Source organism: Tachyglossus aculeatus, chromosome 22, assembly GCF_015852505.1.
Source record: "Tachyglossus aculeatus isolate mTacAcu1 chromosome 22, mTacAcu1.pri, whole genome shotgun sequence".
Lineage (NCBI taxonomy): Eukaryota > Metazoa > Chordata > Mammalia > Monotremata > Tachyglossidae > Tachyglossus > Tachyglossus aculeatus.
Window position 1 is genome coordinate 20,586,593 of NC_052087.1, and position 27,069 is coordinate 20,613,661.

At 38.4% G+C, this 27,069-nt stretch overlaps 1 protein-coding gene across 10 annotated transcripts in view; it reads left to right on the top strand.

Moving 5' to 3' along the window:
- Positions 1 to 27,069, top strand: part of CD44 (CD44 molecule (Indian blood group)) — a 90,641-nt gene that overhangs the window by 42,369 nt on the left and 21,203 nt on the right. For 3 of the 10 annotated variants that reach the window (XM_038764149.1, XM_038764151.1, XM_038764156.1), the window contains exons 4-13: positions 1,828 to 1,896; positions 2,664 to 2,900; positions 12,009 to 12,119; positions 14,322 to 14,438; positions 15,932 to 16,036; positions 17,799 to 17,930; positions 20,498 to 20,608; positions 23,072 to 23,245; positions 24,930 to 25,031; positions 26,625 to 26,771. In XM_038764149.1, the coding sequence (XP_038620077.1) occupies positions 1,828 to 1,896; positions 2,664 to 2,900; positions 12,009 to 12,119; positions 14,322 to 14,438; positions 15,932 to 16,036; positions 17,799 to 17,930; positions 20,498 to 20,608; positions 23,072 to 23,245; positions 24,930 to 25,031; positions 26,625 to 26,771 (1,305 nt within the window). The remainder of the gene's footprint in view (positions 1 to 1,827; positions 1,897 to 2,663; positions 2,901 to 12,008; positions 12,120 to 14,321; positions 14,439 to 15,931; positions 16,037 to 17,798; positions 17,931 to 20,497; positions 20,609 to 23,071; positions 23,246 to 24,929; positions 25,032 to 26,624; positions 26,772 to 27,069) is intronic. The other 7 variants (XM_038764150.1, XM_038764153.1, XM_038764152.1 and 4 more) reach the window with 7 other exon arrangements.

Here is a 27,069-nt window from a genome sequence, read left to right on the forward strand (position 1 = left end):
TGAGAATGTGAGAACACAGTTTGGGGATGGGGGCGTTAACTCATTAGTATTGATGAAGGCCAGGGCAGGGGGAGCAGAAGGAACACAACACAGAGGGGAACACAAGCAAGGAGTGGAGAAGAATGTGGAGGTGTGTTATTAATTGACTTTCTATTGTTTTCCATATAAAGACTGCAATAGAAGAGATTGTGTTTCTTCTTCTTACAGAAAGAAGATCCTCTTTTCTCCTGCTCTCCCATTGCTAGACTTAATTCTTATATGACCCTCTTACTAACCTCCTCCCTATTTAATGTTACAAAAATTATGCAAAAGTGGGACAATTTATGTGAGTAGATATGGTACATCTAATTGGTGGGTTTAATCAGTGCAAAATTCTTCATCATATTTTTAGAACACAATCAAGGTATGCTGGAGCTAGTGAGAGGAAGAGAAGATAAATTTGAAAAGTAAAATTATCCTAAACTCCACCATGGGAGTTTTGCGTAATATTTTTTACCCTTGTCTCTGAGTCCACTTCAGTACAATGAGTTAGTAATTTCATTTTCCCATCTGTTTTAGCTTTTACAAATTGGCATTCATCTGCTCTTGGTAAAGTCCCTCTCAAAACAGCTAATCTTGTATAGCGGCAATTTTTACCACTGTAGCTCAATGGGTTCAGAATAATTCTCTTAGATAATAATTATCCATCTCTTTCCTTTATCTGATTGATCACTAAGGCTTTTCTGTCAATGAATAAATATCTCCACTAAACTGGTTTTCTTCAGCTGTGACAGGTTGAAAAACTGTGCTTCTATTTAGGCTTTTCATGTTGGTGATACATTCCCAAAATACCGAAGGAAATTTATCTGACTCACCTTGGAAAAGATGAAGGGAAACCCCAGAGAAACCAGGGGGCAAGAAAAACAGTGTCTTTTAATATTTTGTTTTAATTTAATTGCAGAGGGAACCAATGCTGTGTATTCACAGTGCCTCATAAGAATTGAAAAATGTTGGCTAGACCAGTTATTTTTTTAAAATATATTTTGGTAATTCTCACAATGGAGGAAAATGTCATCTTTAAATAGGATGAAAAAAAATAATTAGATCTAACCATTATTAAAGTGGAACAGGCAGAAGGAGCTCTACAGTTTCTAAGCTGTATTTGAAGTTTGGTTTTATTAAAAACAAACACCTTTCTAACAAAACAATCTTTGGTCAGTGCTCCCAAGAAAAACATTTCCTGCTAAAATCTGGTGCCTAAAGTTTCAAAAGATTTCTCTCGGGAACGATCATTAAATTAAGGAACTGGATGAAATTGGAAAGTACAAGACTGCGAAATAAGCTCCCTTGATCCTGTTGCCTTGTGAAAGACTTGCAGAGACACTCTATCTTGGATCAGAGTGAGCTTCAAGCATCCGATTGCCTTGAGACAGCAAAAAATTGGTCACCCCCTCTTAGTCTGTATAAATAATGTCATACAGGAGTCCTCCCAAATTCCGCAACTCTGTGGGGGGGGGCACTGGCCCGCTCTTTTGCTCCGCAGTCATTATGTTTCCCACCCAGGTCCCTGTACATATGGGAATCCCTTCTAGCTCCAGAACCTAACTGCTTTAAAGCTTTAAAGTGTCACTACCTGGTAGCCACGTCTCTAACAGAGTGCCCTTGGATGCCAACCTCATTTACTTACCATCTGAAACCAGTTTCTCTTCTTGGCGATTCCACTGGCTACAGGGGAAAATGTGTTTTGAGCAAGCTGGAAAAAACATTGACTGCAATTCAGCAAATGGGGTTATGGATATTTGACAGTTTCAGAAATTAACTGATATTACTTTATCTTCTCCCCCACAGCACCAGAGGGCGTGTCATGTGATCATGTGACAGATCTACCCAGCGCATTTGAAGGGCAAATCACCATAGGTACTGTATGAGTTTTGCTGTGCCAAACCCAATGGATATCGAGTAGTAGAGCTTTATCGAAGAGGCTCAAACTACATGATTAAATACTCATTTTCTTCTCTTCCACTGTCTCCTCCTTATAGGATGAAAGGAGGAAAGAGCAAATGCATCATACTTGATGTAACTTCTTGAAAAGATTCCTGCTAAAATCCCCACCAGGTCTTTAGGAAAATTTCAGTCCTTCAGCCTTCCTCTTGGCCTCTGAGCCACACGGCAGGATATCCGGGGGTTTCGCCCCTTGATCCCTCCCTGGCCAGAGAAGATTAAACAGTTTTGGGGATGGTGCAGGGGTCCAATAGTGATTCTATCAAGCTACAGATTATGCTAAATCCCAGAAGTCATGGGGAGCCCCTGTCCCATCTCTGGACCTGCTTTGGATCAGTTGGACTCCCCGGTGTGATTGACCTGTAGAACTGAAAAGCATATTGGAGCATCCAAAACATATGTTTTTGAGGTTGTGTCCTACTGGATGAATCCATGCCAACTTTTCAGCACCAATATTAGGTTGGAGGCCTCACAGTGACACCAGTGACAAATGCTCCTGATCCAAGGACGGGGCTATTTTCAGGTCCATCAATAATAACATGTCTATGGCTATATTTCTTAGGCAAACTGAGCTTTTTTGGCGTTACCTCTTTTATTCTGCAACTTAATTCTTGCAGTCTACACTTTCTGCCTAATAGGATCCAGTTGTGAAAGGATGGCTGACTTTCTTTTTTTTACCTCAGGCATTGTGAACCCCGATGGAACACGGTACACCCAGAAAGGGGAATACAGAACCCACATCAATGACACCGATCCCACCCTCCATCCCGAAGATGATGGGAGTAGTGGATCTGAAACAAACACGCAGGGGAGCTCCACCATAATCAAAACTACTTACTATATTCAAGATTCACATCCAGTTTCAGATTTCTATGCATCTCCTTCAGAATGGGATATGGCCTCAGGTCCTGCAACTACCAGTAAGGAGAATGAGTCATGGTTGTCCTCCTTTCTTTAAAGCATCTTGTTTTTGTTGAATGAAGGTCTGCTCACTGTGACATCATCAGAGGAGAATAGGGCAGTTCTTAGGCAATGTTATTGATAATGATGTTAAACCCTTGTTGCCAAAACAGGAATCTGGTAATTCAATGCCTACCCTCACATCCCTTTCTGAAACTAGCACTGGAGAAGTTTACTTTAAAATAACATGGACATAGTGCATAAAGAAATACCATGTATCCTCCCTTCTTTTCTTTCTTTTCCCTCTCTCTTTGCTTCCCCACACAGAGATTTGACTCTTTTTAAGGGTGGTCTCGTATTCCAGGAAGGTTTGGGTTGGGTTGGGGTGGGGGGCTGATGTGATTTGAAGAGAGAAAAGGTTCAGTTGCCTTCAGATCAGACTGGATCATTCCTTTCCACTCGATTTAATTCTGGCTATTGACCTGTGATCAAATCAGAAATAGGAGTAATAGTGATAGTATTTATTAAGAGCTTACAGTGGGGAGAGCACTGTACAAAGTGTTAGGAGAGAATACACAGTGGGAATGAGACATGATCCCTGTCACTTCGGGACTGATGTGAGCTAATTTAACCACTGGTTTCTCCACTGTGTCCTGGTCAGGCACTGTACCATTTGTGGTGCTTGTGGCTTGTTAATCAAAACCATGACATTGTCCAGCACAAAGAGTACAGTCCCCAAGGATTCTAGTGGGAATTATGAAATAGGAAATCTGAATGTAACAACTATAAAATGTCACACCAAGCCTGAGTTTTATGCTGGAATAACATTGGATAAATGCTGGATGAGATATAAAACAGTTGTCATAACTAATGTTGAATATTTTTTTTCAGAAACCACATGAGAACATTGATAGGTAACATTTTAACTGATCAAGTTAAGGAACAAATAACCCCTTTGTTGGGAAAGATTTTTTAAAAATAAAATAACCCAGTTACCAGGTTGTAGGATTGAGCTTCTTGTACTAATCTCTTTACTTAGGTTTCAAATGAGAAAAGATGTGTAAACACTGATATATGCTCTCTTGGCTTTCTGCGTCTTCTGTTTTGGTATGGTTTCTGAAAAGGTTTTTCCCTGGACTTACTCTGGATCCTGATTTCTGGTTGTTTGTGTTGTTGCCCCATGACATAGATGGGGGGAATATTGAATTTAAAACTACCTTTCTGGGGTGTTTGTGTTTCCTGGTCTGGTTTTTTCCTGCCCGGTTTGAAACTCTTGATGGACTATAACTTTGGGGTACCAAAGAGTACAGGGGAATTCTTGTGATGTTCTTGGGAAATGGCACTTTCTTATTCCTGAACTATTCATAAAGCAGGGCAACATCCAGGGATTTTTCTTGGATTTTTCTTATAATAACACTTGCCTAATGGGTATAACTGTGTTGTCTTAATCTAGTTTTCCTTCATCATTAGCATATAATGCACTGATGTTGGGTTGATGCATTACATGGTAATTGATGGCTATAATTTTCAACTTTTCTACATTCTCCAGAATGTTTGCTTTGGACTCATTTTCTGGTACTAATTTTATTACTCCTACCCTAAAGCAGCAAACAGAGGAACTAGCATGAACTACCTGCTACAATGAAGGATCTCACTCTTTCAAGTTTATCCCTTTTGAGGGATATACATCACAGTGTTGCATTTTGATTGCTCTATTGATTGCCCAGCTAAGTCAACTCTAAGGCAATGAGTGATCATATCAAAGACTTACCTTATGCTGTCAAGCCGTCTCTGACCCATAGCAACTCCGTGGACTCACCTCTCACAGAATGCCCCAACTCCATCTGTAATTGTTCTTGTAGTGTATCCATAGAGTTTTCGTGGTAAAATATGGAGTGGTTAACCATTGCCTTCTTTCACGCAATAAACTTGAGTTTCCACCCTTTACTCTCTCCCATGCCACTGCTGCCCAACACAGATGAGTTTTGTCTTGTAGCAGATTGCCTTCCACTCACTAGCCATTGCTGAAGCTAGGAATGCAATGGATGTGCCTCTGCTTTACACTCCCTCCAATAGCCAAGACTGGAAGAGGGGACAAAGCAAAACCACTCAGGACCAAAATACTATAAAGTTTCTGCCCCTCTTTAAAGAAACCCAACAAAATGTTAACATAGAGATTGTGTAAGTATATAAGGGGTAAAGTAAAATGTGCTACTTTGTCTTTCTGAACAGTCACCCAGAGTTTAATTACTTTATTTTTAAAATATCATATGAAAAACCTTGCATAAAAAACCTTGAAAATTTTGAAAGGAGTGATTTGCTTTTCCCCTCTGAGTTAGGAAATGATAGTGTTGAGGAACTAGCATTAGTATGAATTATAGTACATTAGGTTTGGAAATGAGTAAATCATGTCACTGGCAGATGTATGCGCATGGTTCTAGGGTTCTCCATTCCTAAAGAGCACTTGTTTGCTCTTCCAACGAAATATACATAACTAATGTGAGCCTCATCAAACTGATATAGGCTCCAAAGAGGCAGCTAAAGGTTTGAAACAAGAGCCATTGACAACTAGAGGAGATGACAACAGGAAAAACCAGGAGGAGGACTTCCAGAGTAACTGTAAGGATCATGAATGAAATTCTGCCTTCTGAACTCAATGGGAAGTACAAAAACCTTATGGCTTCAGAATCGTTTCTCTTAATCTAATATGGGGAGTAATGGGAGGGGCTAATACAACCTAGTTCCAAAAGCACAGGAAAGCACAAATCCAAAGCAATAAATGGAAGTGATTCATTGGTTTTGGAATTTGTTGTGTCCTAAATGGGTTGCAGGAGGGGAAACCCAGTAAATTAACTTATCTGTTTAGTAGTTTCCCTACTTTAAACATGATTTTTATTATAAACTGTTAATTTTGGAAGCGTTGGAAGTTGGGTTTTTTTGGTCCTCCTTTGATAATTTGGAATTCTTTGGACTTAACTCGAGACATCTTAACAATTATAGAAGGAAGCTTTCAATTATTCTGCCATAGGAGTTTGCATTTTCCTTTGCCTCTGAGTGTAGAAATCACAAATGATTTCCTGTTTTGCTTTCCAATGTGGAGATGGTTTGAGGATTATTATACTGGTTGGGACAAGTCTGTGTTGCCTGGTCATTGGCTCTCTTTCGCTTTGTAAGTGCCATATCTTGTACACTCTCACCCTCACATAACCTTTTTACAAACTACAAAAAATACAAGCAAGTTCTGTCCCACTCTTGTATTTTTATGTTCCTTTCATCTGACCTGAGTTTGTGTATTTGTTGGATGAAATGGATTGTGGTGAGAGTGACAGTGTTTCTGGATTCTTCAATCTTTGGCTTGATTTAATTCTTTAATGACATCTTTAAGAGTGCACCTCTGTCTCTTTCTTGGAAAAGTATCTTTATAGTATGGTTTAAATTTCTAGAACAGTCTGGGTGATGATGATACAGGTACAGTGCACTTTTTGGGCTATGGTACTTCTGAATTCTCTTGCAATTCCTGGGACAGTGAAGAATAATATCCCTAGAATTGATGGTGAGATATTAAATCCTAACCTTAAAGGGGATCACCCAGTTTGTATTTTGGACACTGAGTATAGAGAATGAATGGTCAAGTCTATACTAACAAATTATCTGGATATTTCAAAACACTTTCACTTGAAATAACCAGATAATTGAGGCCAAAATGCACCACAAGGTACATCATTAAATTAGCTTGTACCTGGCCAAAGTCTGTGGAAACCATTTATTCTCTTGCTTTTATTGGAACCATTTTCTAAAGTTGTTTCTTTATTCTAGGCATTACGCTCCCTAAAAAGAATGGAAAGTTAACCTTTAGTTAGTAGGAGTGAGAAAGGAAAGATACTGTGGAACAGTAGAGAGAGCTCTTCCTTCATCCTTCACTGTGCCCACTTTTAAAATTTCTGTTCAATATTGATTAATGGGAGCAGAGGCTTACAGTTATAAAGTTCATTATAGATTCAATCTTCAACACTACAGATGTGGAAACGTCGCATGGGGTCCATCAAGGTAACTCCAGCCATCGTCGCATGATGCCCAACCTACATGATGGATGGGGCAGTAAGGAGCCAGGCAAGCATCTCCAATGTTTATTTTTATTTATTTGTGGTATTTGTTAAGTGCTTACTGTGTGCCAAGCACTGTACTAAGCATTAGGGTGGAAACAAGTTAATCAGGTCAGATTAACCATATCCCTGCCCCACATGGGGCACACAGTATAAGTAGGAGGGAGAATCTCCATTTCACAGATGTTCCTGAAGAAGATATTTCCAGTGGAAATATCAATTTATGCTCTGAATCTATGCAGTACAAAACAAATAAGACCCCTTGTTGTGGTAAAGGCATGAACTTCTAGCCCCACAACAGAGCCTCTTCAGGGTTTCCTGATGGGAGGAGACTTTCCAGATTGTCAGATTGTGTTTGGGGTTTTTCCACCTGCCATTAAGCCCTATTCCCTTACCCCACTAACTGCACCTGCTACTCTGGGAATTCTGGTTAGGCCAAAGCAGAGATGTCTACAGGGCCTCTCCAGGTGAGGTGAATGTGAAAACTGCTATTGCTTCCTGTTTGGCTGTGGCTCAAGTTAGCATACCTTAGAGAGTGAAATAATTTGTATAAGCAGAGAAGGACTTCCCCTATCTAGCATGTAAATTATGGAACTCAAGAGTCAATGAAGAACCATGTCCAGAGTTGAAATTTCACCATCAAAATAGATCTGAGTTTTAATGGATTCTTATGTACCGTGGTCAGACCTTCAATAAATCATCCTCCCTCTTTCTCCTTGTTGGGTTGAGATAGAGGGCACTGACACTTCCTCTAGAAACAAAGGATTCCTGAACTTTTACCTTCAAATGTCTGTTTGCTTTGTCCAAGGCATCAATGAAACAGTAAAAGACACAATTTTGTTTTTATTCCAACGTCAATGGACAAGTTATACTGAGTTTGTGCCCACAGCTACTTTGACATTAAGAACATTTTCTTCAAAGATTGGTTAATAGTATGGTAAAGTAAGAATAGCAACCCAGAGTTTATATCTCCAGTTCTCCTGGAGGGGCTGAGTGTCTCCCTGCTGATCCCTCCCTTTTTGTTTCTAGAGTTATAGGAAAGACTATGATATAGGAAAATAACTATGAACGAGAGTCCTAGTGGTGGGAACTCAGTAAACTGCATTGATTGATTGTTTAGTGAAAAAAAATTTTCACTATTGATTTAGCCATCACCATGACAACTGTGAACTCAGGTTCACAGTTGAAACAACAACTCAGGAGCAGGATAACCATTGGATACCCTGGTGGTTTAGTACTATACAACCTAAGACTCAGCTTCTCACAACAGAAAGAATGGGTAATGAGATATATATTTGATATTTTGGTTATGAATTTTCCCTAAAGACTGAATAGAAACGTGGCAAAATTTGAATGGCTAAGATACCTTAGTTTAGTATCATGAGCCCTGAAGTGTTCACTAAGAATTTATTGAGCCAAACTGTTGTTAAACTATATTCTGTTTCTCCATCAGAGATGAGAACTTGCTTGAGTTTTCTGGCTCTTTTCCTTCAGAGGATATCCTTCTTTAGAAGTTGAAAAGATCTATTTTATCTGACTTTTTCAGAACAAATAATGAAACTCACTATCCTTTGCACAAAGGAGTTTTTCCCAGGTCACCCCTACTCTTGGTTGCCAGGCCTCTTCGCACTCCAGTGATTCCCAGAGAAGCTGGTGGTTAGTCTGCAATGCCAGTATCTTGGGCCCAGGAGGGTATTTGTACATCCCAGCTACTTGGCCTCTGACAGGGGTTACCAGGGTGCACTGGCTCTGGAGTCCTGAGCTGCTACCATGTCCCAGACCAGATAGGGAAGAGATTTCCTGCCTGTCCAGCTATTCTGCCACTGAAGAAACCATATTCCACATCCAGGCCACCTAAATTGTACAAGGAAAGGAAAGGGCAAAGTTACAGATTTGCCTCCGGATCCATAGCCATGGAATATTGCTCAACAAAGTCAATCTAAAATGAAGGAACTGATAAATTAGTAGATTCAGCAAGCTCATATTAGATTAATAGTAGTGAGATGAGAGAACTTTGCAGATGTTGGACCTTTTTCACTTCCATTTCTAAATGCACCAGTAGGAATAGAAGGATTTTATCAGAAAGCATCAGAGCAGTTTGTAGAAAAAGGAGTCTTTCAGGTTGGCCCATAAAACACTTTCATAAGAGGGTATTTCCTTTATTTGAAGTCATAGGGATATTAGACCATGAAATGTTGGCGAGAAAGGGGTTGATAAAGTAAGCAAAGGGTTATTTGGTTTCTAAAAATGGTTACAGAGCTTGTCTTTATAGGACGATGTGTGGAGAAACCAGCTTTCACCTCACAAGGCTTTCTTAGAATTGAAATTTATCTAAATTAACAGAGCATGACTCATCTTTGGTATTTGGGGATCCTATAACTTTGTTTCAATATTTATACTGTCTTCCTTTGTCTCCTGTAATCTTAATGATCTGGGCTTTTGGTTAAACAAAAAAGTCTTTTCATCTATCTTAATTTCTTTTAATAGTCTCTTTATCTGGAACTCTTGCTTCTGATTGTGTTACTTCTGTTCACCCTACAGATTGGTGTTTGTATCATGGAATGATAATCATACTGTTTAGTAATTTTCAAAATAGATGTTGACATTCGTGAACCTTAACTGAGAAGTATCATTTTTTTCTAATCTATTAGAAATTGTTTTGACTTCAAAGATTCAAGTAGAATATTCCCTTTTACTTGGGAATGCATGAGAAGGAATATTTACTGATCTTCCAGTTTGGTTGATATAATAATAATAATAATGGTATTTGGTAAGCACTTACTATGTGCCAGGCACTCTGCCTTTCTTTTCACGACTTTCATCAATAATATGACTGGAATTTTTGCCGGGAATAATCTAGTCCTGAACACAGGATGATATTGATTGGCAGGATGATTTAGAAAATCTAGAGACAACTGCTGAACAAAATGGAAGGTTCTTTCTGCTTTCTTCTTCATTTTCCACCATCTATACCTGCTATAGATGATTATCTTGGGTAGAAATATGAAGAGAAAATAGTAAAATACTACTCTTTGGAAATTGGCAATTAATCCTTTCACAGTTGACTCAGACGTCACTACCACAGCTTTGACTACTTTTGGTCAAACAGCTCAAGAGACCACAACCCAGAAACAAGATGCTTTTGATTGGCTATTCTGGTGGCTCCACCCTTCAAAACAAGAAGAACAACTTCACACAACAAGAATGGCTGGTAATGGGCTATGAATATTTTGTTTACTGTGCCTTCCCTAAATTCTCCAGCAGTTTTAGGTATTAATGGGGGACACTGAAGGAAAATGAATCTCTATTGTGGTGTCAGAAGTTTCTAATGGCCTTCATAATGAGGCTGGACAAAACACAGGCTACTTACTATTACCCCCAATCCTCCAAGTGATGCTCTCATGGTCTCCTGGTGTACCCTCAATATGTAATATTGAGTGATGTTAGGTAACAGCTGGGCCTATGTCAAGAGGAAGGGCTTTATTATTTATTATTTATAAGTTATTTCTTATGATCATGAAAGCTCTTGTGACTTCATTCATTCATTCATTCAATCGTATTTATTAAGTGCTTACTATGTACAGAGCACTGTACTAAGCACTTGGGAAGTACAAGTCGGCAACATATAGAGATGGGCCCTACCCAACAACGGGCTCACACTCTAGAGGGGGGAGACATTACAATAATTAATTGTAATGATTGTGAGATCATTTCAAACTTATTTTGGAGGGCAGGGCACTAATGCTCTTTTAAGAAGCATTTAAAGTCTCAATTTTCCTTCAGCTGAGAAAAAAAGTGATTGAGACAACAGAGTTTTTTGTAGAGGTGATCAGATTTAAAGGGAAGAGTTACATAAATTCTGCCTCTGTCAGTGCATATCAAGTTTATAATAATTTTTAATATCAAGTTTATAATAATTGTTACTGTCCTGGCAACAAACAGATAATGAATGAAGTTAAGAGATTCATGGAGTTTCTGTAGAATACAGTCCCTCATGCCTGTTACTACCTTTTAGGAAATTATCTCACAAGAAATACTGATGATATTTGGCATGATGAAGTTACTACAATGTATGTTACTATGTCATTTCAGTACATAATGGTGTAGAGATGATAAGCCTAATTCCTATTCTTGAGAGTGATTAAAATTAGCACTTCCTCGGGCTACTCCAGGGCTATTCCACAGTGTGTAGAGTGGGTGGAAACACCAAAATGTCACCCAGGACTCCTGAGTTCTCTTCAGTCTCTTTTCAGTGTCACATTTGATCTATTTCTACCAGCAGCCAGGTTTCATAGTTGGGCAAAATCTAAGTATCATTTTCCTAGAAAATTTGTTTATTTCCAGTACTCTGATGATCTACTTTAGGCAGAGAGCTGGGGCTATGGATTCTTTCCCAGAGTTTAGCCTAATCCCTCTGATTGGAGATTTTCTCAAATTAGCCCAAATACATGAGAAAGGAAAGGGTTATCATATTAGCACCTCCATTCTTGCTTCAAACTCTTTTGACTAAGTCAAGACTTTGACTAGGCTTATGACATCCACTTCTGCCCCTTGTTGGGTCAGAGGTAGAAGTTTTCAAACTGAACAAGCAACTTGCAATTTTAGAAGATTTGTGATTTGGTTTTTGGTTCAAATTATGACTGTAGTTTGATTTGATGAAGAAGGAAAAACCCTATGGAAACTTACAGTTAACTAACTGACACTTTGATTAGGCCCGGAGCTACACTTAAAGTGCCAATTTTTTTCTTTCATTGCTTTTGCTTTTATATGAATTCCTAGTTCTTTGTTGCAGTGTGTGCTTTGGTCCACAGAATCTAGTGTCAAGTTTTGAATCCTCGTTTAATAATGGAATGATTAAGAAAGGAGGACTTGGGAATCAGGATACCAAGACTGACCGATACCAAGACTCTGCTCTCACTGTTATTTGGAGTAGTTGTTGAAAACTCTTTATGCTTCGTTTCTTTCCAATGTCAAATGGGTTGTATGAATTTTAGTTCAGCCAATAACAGCAGGTCATCACAACAGGTATGGACTCAACCACCATCCAAACAGGCCTGGAGTCAAGGGAGGAGAGTGATGGATCAGGCAATTTTGGTGATGATGAAGATGATAACGAACATGATCTCTTCAGTACCAGTAAGAATAATCAATTACAGCCAAGTGCTTTTAGTAGAGCACACAATTTTGTGGTGGTGAACTGTGCTCTGTATAAACAGAGAGAGCAGTTGCCATTGTAAATACTTGGGGGGAAGAGTTGAAGTACCCTATTCTGGTCCCAAAGTCCCAGCCAGTGTTATAGTGCCACGTTGGGAGATGGAGAGTGGAGAACGATCACTTCAGCACCCTTCCTTAACCTCCCCTTAAAGCAGATATAGGCCACCTGCCCTGCTCTTCTCCAAAATGCTGGCTTGTTAGATCACTGTGGGTGAGGGATTGGAAGAGTGATAGCAGTGCTTGCCATTACCAGTGCCAAATCACTCCCACTTTAGCTTGTATCTAGGCATGTCATCCAGTGGGTATTTACTACAGTCATTTTTATTCTCTCTGGTAAATTCCAGGTTTAGGCAATTCTACCTCCCTTCTATGGCCTTTTGTTGTCAGTTGGCATTTGGGAAATGTTGAGGATGAACCTTCAAAGCATAATCTCTCACCTCAAGTAGTGTTAATGTCCTGATCTGTTCGAACAAGGAGTGAGGCGAGCCGATTCACATGTACGCTTGTTGTGGGTAGGGAATGTGTCTATTTATTGCACTCTCCCAAGTGCTTAGTACAGTGCTTTGCACATTGCGTGCCCTCAATAAATTTGATTGAATGAATGAATGAAATTTTGGAGATCTATAATGTATTTGTAAAAGTATTCTGAAAGTTCAGGAGAATTTTAGGCTGTGAAAAGTAGTATCTGCCTCATAAGTAGCTCAGAAGATTTTGAGATCTTGTCAGTTGAGGTGGGCAAGTGAAGGTTGGGTTATGTAGTATTGTTTTTGAATTGTTATCAGCAACATATTTATGAAGCAGTGTGGAAGTGAAGAAACCTCTCTCACCTGGTGGGGCTTGATCTATGGTAAAAATGAGTCTTGAACTAGCAAAACAAAAATATCACTTTCTTTGATATTTTTGGAATTATCACAATTTTTATTCACTATGCTTTCTTTAACACCCCTGAGGAGTTCCCCTTCCTTGTGCAGTGTTGAGCACTTTATTTGGGTCTTGGAGTTGCAGTTGAACAGGAAGTGGAATTTTGGAGCCTCCAACTTGAATTGCTGAAGCTGTTCTTTTAATGCTGGTATGAAAAGCAGTTGTCAATTCTATACCGTATTTTCCATGAAAAATGCAAATAATAATGAATCCTGTCCTATAAAGTTTCATTGAGTAAAAAATATGTTTTTCTTAGAAAGTTTCATGTTAACCTTTTCTGAAATGCATTGCTACTGAAGGGTCAGATCCTGTTCCTTTCACATATGCATTCAATACTTCAACTCTAAAGTTTTAGATTTTAATCAGTAGATCAATCCATGACTTGATTTGGTGAAGCCTGTTCTGTGGTAGCAGAACTGTTTCTATTTTCTTTATTGACCACTGATGGCTTATCTCTCTTATAATCTGTACAGAGTCAGGACATTATGGGCATACAATACATGATTTCAATATATTCAGCATCCAGTTTAAATCAAGTAGAAACTCAACTACTGCTGTGGATGATGGTGATCATTAATTGCATTGGCTCTTGCACAGAATATGGATTCCTTTCACTCAATCAACTAGGTGGAAGATGCTGTTGGCTTTTGTTAAAAGGAGAGCAGCTAAAACCACCGATGCACAATTAATTGTTCCTTCCCTGCTAATTTGATCACAAAGCTGCCAAGGCCTATCCAAGATTTCCTCTTTGAATTGATTTCAAAGGAACATCTCCACAGCAAACTGAAAAGCTTGCATAGCCATTTCAGAATCGAAGAAAGAGCCCCTGCCACTGACACAATTCCAGCTCCCTTTGGCTCTGCAGGTGTGGGGATCACCGCATGGGCTAGACACTCCTATTCCCTTCAGGTCTATCTGTGGAGGGCTGGCATTTTCATTGCTGCTCTTGGTGCCTCTGCTTGGGCTGAAATGCTTGGAGTAGTTTCCATCAGAATCTCATATCCTGAACTCCAGGAAGATGAGATAGAATGCAGGGGATACTTGGAAGTGCTGCTGAACAAAAATCTATTACAGGGCTTTCACTGCTTTCTCCTCCTACTTCTTCATCAACACCTATATAGATGATTCACTTCAGAAAGATAGTTATGGAGAGATCTGAAAAAAAAAAAACTTTTTACAATTGCTTCAACCATTATTATGCAGCTTCAGAGGGCTCTAGGACAACAAGTCAAGAAACAATCTGGAACGAAGGTCGGCTACAAGAGGACCCAATTCATACAATGCCTGAAGACCAACCTCACACCACAGCGAGGACAATGGGTAATGTGTTACTCATGTATTTTTTTAATGTAATTTTCTCAAGGCCTCCAATTCTTCAGAGTAGCCAACGACAACAACACAAAGTTCAATCTCTAGCCTGGTGCCAAAAGTCCACAAAGAGCCTTGGGCCATAAGCTGGGGTATGTATTTTCTAAGGGAGTAATTGATATACGCAGCAAGGCCATGATATATTGCTCTTGAAAGCAAGTGATCTTGTCTGGATAACGAGAGTGATGAGTGACTGCTTCAGACACCATGCCCCTTGTCCCTCTTGAGTCCCTGCTACTATTACTCTCTGCAAAAGGAAAGTTTGCAAAAGAACATCCATATGAGCCAGGTAGCAAATAACGAGAAACAGATGAAATGATAAATAACGCTGTCCTACCAACAAAAAGGTCACCATGCATGAAACCATCATCACAACAGATATGGACAGAAGTGGTATGAAGGCTCAGAAGAAATTTCATCGCAAGAACCACAAAGTCCTGTTATTCTTGGTGGGAGCAATGAAAGTGGCAGGAGTCATCTTTCCACAAATACCAATCAGGGTCAACCATTATAACTGTCTTCATTGAAAGCTAGAGAATGGCTATACAAATCGATATTAAAAAGTCATATTTGTTGGGAAAATTTCTATCTATAGTATTTCCCACTTCAACTTGGTTTGGGAGGCCCACTATACAAATCATTATTATTATTATTATTATTATTATTATTATTATTATTATATTATTATTATTATTGTTATTAGACACTCAAAGCTATGTTGCATAGCAGCTTGAATTGTACCTTTTTTTAACATAAGGCCCAGAGGTGTGTGGAGACTGATTCTTGGTGTGGTTCTTGGGCAAATTGAATGGTATTGGATCCACCAAAAGGAAGCCAGATGAATCTATCCTTTTTCTTTGGGATCTTTGGTTCCCATTATGGTCTTTACTTATTTCGGGTGTTGCTTTCTTTTCTTGACCTTATGCTATTGTTGTGTATCTGTAATCTCTGGAAAATGAAATGACATAGATTCTCCTTTCTTCAAATCCAGTTAGCAAACCTTTTCTAACAATTTCTAGAAAGGGGAACTTTCATAAGCTCTTTTGACACTGCAGTCTTGAGAGTTTAGATGTGGATACACTCTATAGATTTTGTGTACTAATACAGACAACTAAGAATAAATGAGTTTTGTAATCCTCTTCTGGAAAGGAATTTTCACTGCTATCAAACTTTCACTTACTCTTATTGCTGCTTCTCCATCAAAACATCTCAGATGTTTTACTGTGAGAGAATGGAAAGGAAAATGGTAGAAACCAGGTGATGCTGCTTTAAAAGTGGAAACCCCTCTTTATTTTCTTCATTTTTAATCTCTTTATCTATATCATCTATCCTTGGGATAGATGACTGGCTTGTGGGAAGTAAAGAAGAGAAGGATGTTCAAATGTAGTCATTGGATGATCCATCAGTAACATTTTTCCCAATTGGTTCAACCATCACACTAACAGCTTCGGACACATCTGGTGGTCAAGAAACAACAACCTGGAGTAGATGGTGGTGGGATGTTCCACAAGGACCCAAGAAGGAGTATCACACTACAACAGTGACAACTGGTAATAGCCTATGAACATTTTACTCAACTGCCCTTGGCAGAAGCTCTCTTCTGCAGTAAAATGATAGTAGTATTTTGAGGACACTGAAGGAAAATGGGCTTGTGATGAATCCATCCACTTCTACTGTATTTCCTGGAAGTGGAAAGCCAAGATGCTTATGTTTTCCCTTGTTTCTTTGTGGAAGTTAGCATGCAGGAGGCCCTGATCTGAGGCAAAGTTATTGATACTGGAAAGAAAGGTCTCTGTGGGAAACTGACAGCCTCTTAGCTGTATATATCAATTCCTCCCTTGAGTCCATAAGATATATTTTAGAAATCATTTCACACCTTTTCCACCTGGGAAGAGGAAATATGAGGAAGCCTTGTTCATTTACTTCCTCAGATTGTTATCATTATTACTACTATTTTGGCATTTGTTAAATACTTCCTATGTACAAAGCCCTATACTAAATGCTGAGCTAAATACAAGATCACTATATTGGACGTACTCTGGGGTTCCCAGACTGAGGGTGGTAGAATGGATATTAAATTCCCACTTTTCATATGTGGAAACCGAGGCTCAGAGAAGTTAAGTGACTTGCCCAAGGTCACTCTTGCATTTGGATTTGCACCATTTATTCACCCCTCCCTAATAATAATAATAACCATGGTATTCTTTAAGCACTTACTATGTTTCAAGCACTGTTCTAACTACTGCAGTAGATACAAGCTAATCAGTTTGGATGCAGTCCCTGTCCCACATGGGGCTCACAGTCTTAATTCCCATTTTACAAATGAGGTAACTGAGGCACAGAGAAGTTAAGTGACTTGCCCAAGGTCACACAGCAAAGTGGCAGAGCTGGGATTAGAACCCAGTCCCTTCTGACTCCCAGGCCCATATACTATCCACTAGGCCATTCTTCCTCAGCTCCACACCGCTTATGTACATATCCATAATTTATTTATTTGTATTAATGTCTGTCGAGGGAGACCTCTAAGACTATAAGCTTGTTGTGGACAGTGAAAGTGCTTAGTACAGTGCTCTGCCCCCACTAAGTGCTCAATAAATGCAATTGGTTGATTGATAGATTAATTGTAAACATCAAATTACCTGATGCTCCTCATTTTGTTGACCCAAGAATTAGCACAGGTCCAAGCCTTTTTCCCAAGAGACTTTTTAAGTCTCTTTTATGGTCTTGCAAAGAGACCATTGGTTAGTGGTCTTAGAATCAAATGGAAAATTCTTTATCTCATCATTCATATTCTTATCCACCATTTTAGAATATGGGAAGATGTTGGCATTATATATACATACATACACATGGTATGAAATAATTGGGCTAAAATAACTAACTTTTTGCTAACTCAATAATGATCCCAATTGTTGCCAATTTGTACTTCCCAAGCGCTTAGTACAGTGCTCTGCATATAGTAAGCGCTCAATAAATACGATTGATGATGATGATGATCATAACCTCATAAATTGTGGAATGTCAATTTCATCAATTCTCTCAGGTCACTTCTGCTGCTTCATTTGTCAAAATCCATCATTATTTTCCAGGAAATCTGAATCTCAGTACCTGAAAAAAGTAATTAAATGTACAATGAGCTTAGAAATCAAAAAATAATTCATCAGTAGATAGAAAAGCTTTCATCCTTTCATCCTTATCCTTCTGGGCCAATTATTAATAATTTATTTGCAGTAAAGAACTATCCATAATTGCCATTGGTGTAGGGTCATCTGATAAACCTTTCACAATTGATTCAACCCACATTCTAAACAGCCAAGGATCTCGCTCATGTGGTAAGTCAAGAATCAACCACTCAGAAGCAAATGGATACTCCTGGAGATGGATCTTGGTTGGGACCTTATTCAACACTTGAGGAAGGACATCATACCACAGCAAGGAAGACGGGTAACTGGTTATTGATATCTCCTCCACCATATTAGAGAAAGCTTTTGCTTTTGAGTTCTGGGTAGTATTTTGAGAACACTGGACTAAGATCAATTCCTAAAGAGATTCCACAAAATGTCAAGGAACCATAAGGGTGCTGTTGGAACTTCTATTCATTTCTAGTTTTCTTTTAAACCATTGATGGCCTACTGTTTATACTTTCAGTGGTTTTCCCATGAGGCTTAACACATATTCAAGAAGTTTGCAAGGATACAGCAAGGGCATGAGACAAATGTAGAGAGCTGATATACCATTGAGAACAATGTCCCTTACCAACATTGACTGTCTTGCAATAAAAGATAATCTTTGGTTGGGTACTGTGGAAAATTGAATATCTTAACTGATTTTATAAGCAACAATGAGCCATCATGATCCTGGTTCTCCTCTTGAATTCTAGCTAATTTTTCCTTTCTGTTCTTTTCACTTGAGGATTAACAAGGAAATTCTTAAGGTTTGATATGGCAGCCTGTAGTGAAGTAGTCAGAGTTCATTTTTCTAGAATCATGGGGATACATACATCATTCCAAAAGTCCCCTCTGGATCTCTTGGATGGGTAAGAAACATTATATAAGATGACATTTTCAAAAGGAGAAAATATAAAAAGGCCCTCTTTGTTTTCTTCTGGCAAAGGGAATAAATAAGCAAGGGCTGACATGATTTTCTCTCATCTTTATTTTTTTGTTTAACTGAATTCTGAGTCAGTGAATTAAAAGATTACACTTTCTTGCAAAGCTCTCACAATGCATGAAGACAGACAAGAAGATGCCAATGAATGGCTTGAGTCTGTTGTTCATGGGAAAAATAACGACGGCAAATCATTTCACATATTTTATTACAGTACTATGCTTTTAACAAAAGTGTAGAGAGAATTTTGTATATAAGGGGACTCTAAGTTGTACAGGAAGGGGAAACTTCAACATAAGCTAAATTGATTTCCTCTTTTGCAGCAGTATTTCCACTTGGTAGTGATCTTGGAACAGGAGCAACATATTGACATCCTATTGTTTGAGCCTAGGAAGATCTATTTTGTCAGGTCAAGGAAAGTTTATAACATTCAGAAAGAAGGGTTTTATATTTCAAGTTTTACTCATGGATTTTTTTTTCGTGAAGAAGTTTGTGTTCATGAGAAAACGGGAAAATTTCTCAATGGGACTGTGGTCAAGGTCACAAAACTTTCCACTCATGAAACTTGGTTGATTTAAACTGGCAGGAGCTCCTTTCTGTGATCCTTTTGGTTATTTTGATGGCCTTTAGGCTATTCTTTTTCTCCTCCTTGGCTAATACTGGCTTGTGATGGTTGTTCTTGTATGGGAGCCAACTGGAAAGCACCCTCCAAAGATGATGTTTGACTAAGAGGTTCCTCCTTGTCAACCTGGAACTTCTCTTCATGTCTTGTGAGACAACAGATTGCCTTTGAGATAGCTGTTTTTTCCTGTAAAAAAGAGGAATTCTGGGTTTTGATTTCTTAAGAGTTTTGCAATTCTGATCTTCTCTTTCCATCATTTTGCAGTATCATCATTTAAACTAATGACAAAAACACATTGCCACAAAAGATTCACATTTTATTCTTCTTTTCCTTACACACATTTTGACTTCCTAACACTGCTATTTTGGGAGACAGAGTTTGTGGACCTAGGATCAATTACTTAGTAAAGTTATTGTGTTGAAGAAGATCTTGTCTATTTCTCCTGTATTTCTCTTTGATTTAAATCCACCTCTGAATGTGCTTGAACCTTATATTCAGTTTATCAAGGTGAATTTCCTACCCTAATATAATTTACTCCATCAGCCTTGTTCTTCAAAAGTGACACATCCTACTTATTCCCTAGATGTGAAGAAAATGCCCAAAGTATGACCCATCTTTTCTATGCTCCTAGGTGAATAAAAACCTGGGGCTAAAATTCTAAAATAGCAAATTTAGAGAATTAATGGCTGATGGCATGCTTTGGTTGAATACTTGCTCCTTCCTAGCTTATTCTGGTGCTAGTTTCACTTCTTTTGCTTTCGACTTTAAACCTTCAAATCTTCTGAGAACATCTCTTAAACTAAATACAAAGAAGAGCATGGATTAGCAGGAAGCTACAAAGCATTGAAATGAAACAACTTCAGTACTGTTTTCCTCCTACCCTCCATCACCTATAATGGCTCATACTATCTATTGATTAGTGTTGAAAAAGAGGTTTAAAAATGATCCATGGCAGACTCCCATGTAACTATGTAATGATTAAGCAGTGTGGCCTAGTGGAAGGACCACAGACCTGAGAGTCAGAGGACCTGGGTTCTAATCCCAGATATGCTAATTTCTCTGTGCCTCGGTTTCCTCATCTGTAAAATAGGATTCAATGGGGATTTTCCTTATTACTTGATCATGAGCCCATTGGGTCACAGGGATTGTATCACACCTGATTAACTGGAATCTACCCTGTTGCTTAAAACAGTGCTTGACACAAAGTAAACACTTAAATATTATAACAAAACAATGAAAAACAATAATAATAACAATAATAATTCAACTGCCATCATAACAGCTTCAGCCCATGAAACTGGTACAAGTCAAGAAATGGTAACCCAGAGTGAAGAGGAGTCCTGGATAGACTGGTGGTCCCCAACAGAACATAATAAAACAGCAAGGAGGATGGGTAATGATATTGGATCATTTATTTCTAATACTAGTTCCTCTAAGTCAATTTGACTAAGCCTTTAGGGACATACAGGTAGCCTATTTGTATCAAAATAAGGGATGAAGAAACTTTCAAATAGCAGAATTTATCTCAAATCCTCTATTCTTGGTGAGGAATGGTAGATTCTGTGCTTCTCTATTTTTGTAGAATGTCTTTGTGGAAGTTCCTTTTCTGAGGAAAGCTCCTGTGATAAGAAGGAAACCATTCTGGATGAAAGCAAGGATCCTCAGGGTGATTCCTATGCCATTTCCTCTAGGAGTATATATAGTGTGACTCTATGGCCTGTTTTGACCCTTACTTTGGAGAGACCTCTTCCATTTACTTCTCGAGCCAAGAGAAGAGAAAATAGGGACACATCTTATTACTCCACTCGAAGAACATTCAATGCAGGAATTACCCATCCTCTGTCTTTCTTGAGGAGCAATAATGAAAAGAGATCTCAACCCCAACAAGCAACAAGAATAATGGTTTTGGGATCAAGCAGGTTTTGTAGCATAATGGCCTGGGAGAAAGAGAATGGGCCTGAGAGTCAGAGAACCTAATCGAATCTAAGCTCTGTCAATTGCCTGCTGGGTGACTTTGGACAAGTCATTTAACCTTTCTGTGCCTCAGTTTCCTCATTTTTAAATGGGGTTCGATGCCTATTCTCCTTCCTACTTAGATTGTGAGCCCAATATGGAACAGGGACTGTCTCACCTGATTAACTTATATCTATCCCAGCCCTTAAAACAGTGTTTGACATATAGTAAGTGCTTAATAAATACAATATCATTATTAACAATAATAGTAGTAGTAACAGTAATAACGTTGTTTGGCCTGAGAGTGTGCCATCAGTCAGTATAATAAAATATAAGACAGTGCAAATTTTCAGCAAAGGCCAACCTCATTCATTTCTTCACCAGGTACTCCTTCTTGAAACACTGACACCATGATGTATCTCCTACTCTAGACTATAAGATCATTATGGCAGGGAAAGTGTCCGCTAATTATCATGTATTGTACTCTCCCACGTGCTTAGTATAGTGCTCTGCACATGAGAAGTGCTCAATAAATACCATTGATTGATTGACTGATAGAATTGGTATTGGACATGGGGAGGGCAAACCCCATAATATCAACAAGAAGGAATTCTGTTGTTGTTCTAGTTAAATATTTATCCAATTAAAAGAAAAAATGAGAGGGCATCTTCTACACAGTAAAGCTGCAGCTTCTATTGGATCTTATTTCCTTACCTTTTGACTTACATATGATTAGACCGTTTTGCAAAATGGAATTTTCCCATTAACTATTTTTAATGAGAAGTTGTGTATTTGGTAAGTCAAAATATAAACCCTAATTCTGCAACTTACAGAATCTCCTCTCCTTGTATGAGTTAACTTCATTGTGAAAATTTATTTTACATTTTCAATTTTCATGGAAGGAATTCTTTGGGTAGGGACTCTTAATTGCACCATTTCTTTGTGTAGTTCTCACCAATTAAGAAATTGCAGTGTTTCCTTTGATAAAGAAAGGACTGTTTAGCAAAATCCTACTAACCATCTAAGAAGTTTTTTTTCTTCCTACTTCTAAATTCCTAAAGTTAAGTTTTAAGTTATTAACAAAAACAGTGCAATCAAATGCATGTGGCATTATTTAGAAATTTGGGCAAAAGTGAAGCCTCTTTTTCAGAATTTTTATCAATTTTCCATTTTCAGAACCATTTGTTTCTATTTTCAGATTTATAAAATGGGAGATGGTGTGATATGATGTGCGCATTTGTGTGTGTGTGTGTGTGTGTGTGTGTGTGTGTGTGTGTGTATGTCCACAAATAGGTACACAAATATACCTTTAGTAGCACATCTTTAGAGAATTCTTCCAGTGGATTTTGATTACTTGATCAGACAGTCTGTGGTCTCTTTTAATAGCCAGAGTCATTGGCATAAAACTAGAAGAGAAAAATGTCACAAAGGAATTACTTTCAATTGTCTGCTTTCTTTATAAGTGGGGTTTGTGGTATGATTCCTATTTGGTGGCTTATCTCTTTGGTGCTTCTTTTTCTTTGGTATCTGTAGAAAGGAATGTTGGAACTCATCATCTTCTCTCACCCAGGGCGTGATTTTGCTTTTGGTTCCTTAAAATAAATCGATGTAATCTCAAAAATGGTATTCATCTTGCTTTAAAAATCATTTCTGGTTTTAGAAGGGTACATTTTCTGGTTTTGTAGTTCTGCTGGAAGTGGAATGGCTTGTTTTCCTTACTTTTACTTTGGTTCATTCCAAACTGCTTTTATATAGAATGTGGCCCCAGTTTTCTCAATTGCATTTTTCCATCGCTATCCCTCAAACTATGTGTACCCACAGTAAGAGAGCAGGACTTGCCATAAAGGAAAGTCATCATTCCTCAAGCATTGTATTTACAATTGATTCCACCTCACCATGACAGATGGAAACCAACAGGACAACTCTACCCAAGATCCCTTGAACGGTGTTTTTCACCCTTTCTCAGTCTTTGAGGACAAGTCTCCCATTCCAACTTCTACCCCCGTGAATAATGTGTCATCTGAAGTTACTGAAGTATTTTTTCCTGGAGCACCTGATTCCAGAGAACAGCAAACAGGTAATTAGGCCACATAGTGTAAATTGGGGATGCAATTATCCCATCTCAGTGTGTCACCAAATCAACAAGCTGTCTGGATCATAACTGTCAAGTAAGCAGATGTGCAAGGCAAAACTATAATGAGCTCTAATCAACATAAATAATGTTATATAAAATTGCTTGGTCAGCACTTATTTATCGCATTTCTATAATTGTGTCCTGGCTCAGCAGCCTCAAAGCACATGAACAAATGTGAGCAAAGAACCCTATCTGTTTGTGTAGGCACATTTGCGTGTGGGTGCATTTATAAATGTACAGGAACACTATCTGGATTTGGTAAAACCAAACTTGAAATGAATCCCAAGGAATGGAAATATTTTAAAATTTAATTTGTACACAGCTATCAACTATAATCCAAGTGTAAATTGTTTCACTTAAAAAGTGTAAAGTAGTTCAATAATTCTGGAACTTTTGATCATTAAATATTTCTCATATTGACATAAAATCAGAGGCCAAGTGTTCGTGAGGAAAGAACCTGTTTAGCATAGCTTAGCCTTGGTATGACAAAATGCAGTCCCAAACTATCACTTTTATTTAACAGTTCAGGAAATGGTTTGATTCTGAATATTGCTGGTGGTATCATTTTTGGTTTTTTTCTCCTTCTGTTCTGTGGTTCATTCCACTAATTCTGGTTCATTCAGTCACTGTTGAATCCTCTAGTGGAGTCAAGTTAACCATTCAGTACAGTGCTCTCCAAACAGTAAGCACTCAATAAATACGATTGAGTGAACTAGTAACTATGCTGGAAAGTGAAGCAATGATAATGGACTTCGTGGACTTCTGCCACTAACTGTTCTCAAACTGTTGTTAGCAAATATCACAATTGGCTTCTCTCAAATAATTCTGCTTTCAAAATGCTATTTTGTCACTGGATTTCAATGAAATGCTCTCTTCATCATTCAGTATTACAGGAAGTGAACTTGAAAAAGGACCTAACTTATTTTTCTATGAAAGCATTTCTAAAAGTGAAAAGCAAAGCGAGACTGTAGGTAGACTTTCTTAATCTAATTATCCCAGTGGAAGGATGTTTAACAACCTTGATCTACAGATGCAAAGCTTAGTTTTGATACATAGAGAGTGGTTTTAAGTCCCACTCTATTCTTGTTCCTACAACCACTCCCCTCAGCCTTGCAAAAAGACATTAATCCACTTTCCAAGGGTTCGTAATGATTGATGCCAGGAGATTGATATTTAATGTGTTTTCTCTTGCAGGAAGGATGTTTTGTGAATATTTTGAGGGTCAGTAAATTGTGGGAATGATACATTTTGGAAATCTAGTTGTAACACTGATTTAGCACATTTTCAGTGAGAGTTTTGGGGTTTTTTTTTCCAAGTGAAAGATAGAAAGGTATTGTTTTGGTCAAATGACATGTACTCTTTGCTTTGTCTTTTCTCTCTGTCTCTGTCTCTTCTCTCTATGTGCATCTCTCTCTCTCTCTCTCTCTCTCTCTCTCTCTCTCTCTCTCTCTCTCTAAGTGCCAGCAATAAATTGCCATCCAGCACCCACTGAAAGTTGCTCTCAGTTGCTGGTTTAAATTGTGAAGCCAAACCCTGGCTTCCCAAGGGTCTGTATGTTTGTATGGGATTGGGAGGGTGAGTGGTTAGAAAATGGCCCTAACGATCCATTAACCCCTCCTTGTAACAGACATGAGTGACGATAGAAGTGCATCCCAACACCCAACCACAGATCCCAACACAAGTTTGGGAGAAGATCTTGTCAGGACAGAGTATCCTCAAAAGTCTACTTGTAAGAAAAATAACTCTTACTTTAGCTGTTACTCTGCTTAGGCTGGGACTTTGATCTTGGTGGAGGGATTCAGGATCAAATCTGCTTTGTGGAGGGTATTAGCTGGGCATGTTGATAGGTTGCATTTGGTGATCATTTCCTGAACTCTTCTAGGTGATTTGTGGTCTAAGCATTCCTCTTCCTTTCCTGCAATGATAATTTTACAACTAACTTCATTCTCATTTTCTAAATTTGGGCTATAGCATGGGGAAATCATTTGGGTCTGATTCTGAGTGACTGAGCAATGCCTTCTGTATACACATTGCCTTAAGTGTGCAGAATTCTCTTTGGTTAATTATTTTAAAATACTTAATTTTCCCTAATAAATGCCTCAAATTAATTTTCATGTGATTACAGTTTTATGTTCTAAACATTAAAGTCAATTATCCACCTGGAAAATTGATGAGATGATGATTTTTTCAGTTCGATTATAACAAATGATCCAGATATTTGAGACCAAAAAATATACTTGGATCTCAATTATCCAAAAATAGTTTTGTGCCCTGATTATACATTAAAATATGAAGATAATTTGGCTTAATGCTCAGCATAAATATATGCAGAAGTCAGGGGAGGTAACTCTTTTTTCTATACCTTTGCGTGTCTCCATCCCTCTTTGTTTAAGTTCTTATTGGTATGAGTAGAGTATTCTTTATGGCTGCTCATCATCATCATAATGATTGACAACATTTATTGAGTGCCTACTGTATGCAGAACCCTGAAATTCGGGCCTCTGGGAATACATACTATAAGTAAAGGACGTGGTCCCTGGTTTCAAGAAACTGGCACTTTGACACATTTAGTGGTGGAATGATTTTCAAATTGCTTGCACTTGGGAATCAGGATCTTTACAGAAAAACACCAAATGAAGAAATCAAAGCTATGTAAATTTTTATTTCAAACTGATACACATAGTTGAGGGTTTGCTGCTTAGCCATGAAAGTATTCTCTTCAATTTAAGGATGAAAGAACGCAGTTCATGTCAGAACAGGCCCTGAAATATAATGAAAGAGAAAAGTGAGAGTTGTTTAATCCATATCTCTTCAGTCATAGACCCCTGAGCTATGTGAGCAAGTTTTTGTAGCCAATTTCTCTTCCTCTAATGAGCTTATAGTTGTTATCATGGTACTAGTGTGGGTTCTAGTCTCACTTCCCCAACTGAGGCAAAGCATTTTTCATGGTGGCCAGTGGTGTTATTTTTGCTTTTCTCTTCCCTGGGATCTATCCATATCCTTGCTTCCTTGTAGCAGTGGTGCAGTTAGATCAGGGTAATCTGTGGTGACAGCTCACCCCACATTTTTTTGAACATTGGACTGAAGAGGGAGGAGGCTTCATGGTGGGTACAGTGGCTCGCAAGGAAATTCTTCCACCAATCGGTGGCAAGTGCTCTGTACCAGTCACACCTATCATTTGCTCTCACCTTGCTGTAGCTTTTAGCCAGACTATTAACAAGTAAGGATGAGGTGAATGCATAGCAAGAACTAGGGAGACCCTTGGGGTGAGTGTTGTGAGCTGCAAATGAAGGATTCACAATTGATTCCACCATCACCATAGCAGCTGTGGACCATACCAGGGATGGAAATCTTCCTGATCACACAACCCAAGGTCCCCTGGAAGATGGGTCCCCTGTTTCAACCACCCCAATGAATGAGGAGAAGTCTCCTGAAGATCCCATGATTTTTCCTGGATATTTCCCATCAGGTAATGAGGTCATAAGAGGTCAACCAGTTTGAATGTCAACATATGGTATGTTAAAAATCTGTACACTAAGCTGGAATACAAGTTCCAGCAAATGACAAGGTTTTTCAGAGCCTTCAGTAGTAAGGAGTAGTAGTAAGCCTACAGTATAATGCCTTTGATAATGTTGAAAGCTTCTATTCATTTTCGCATTATAATTTATATGGGTTTTTTTGCTTTTTTAGCTGTCATTCATTTGTCGATAAATATGCATACAAAAGTCCTTATGACTTCTTTTTTTCTAAAGAGAATTTACAAATTG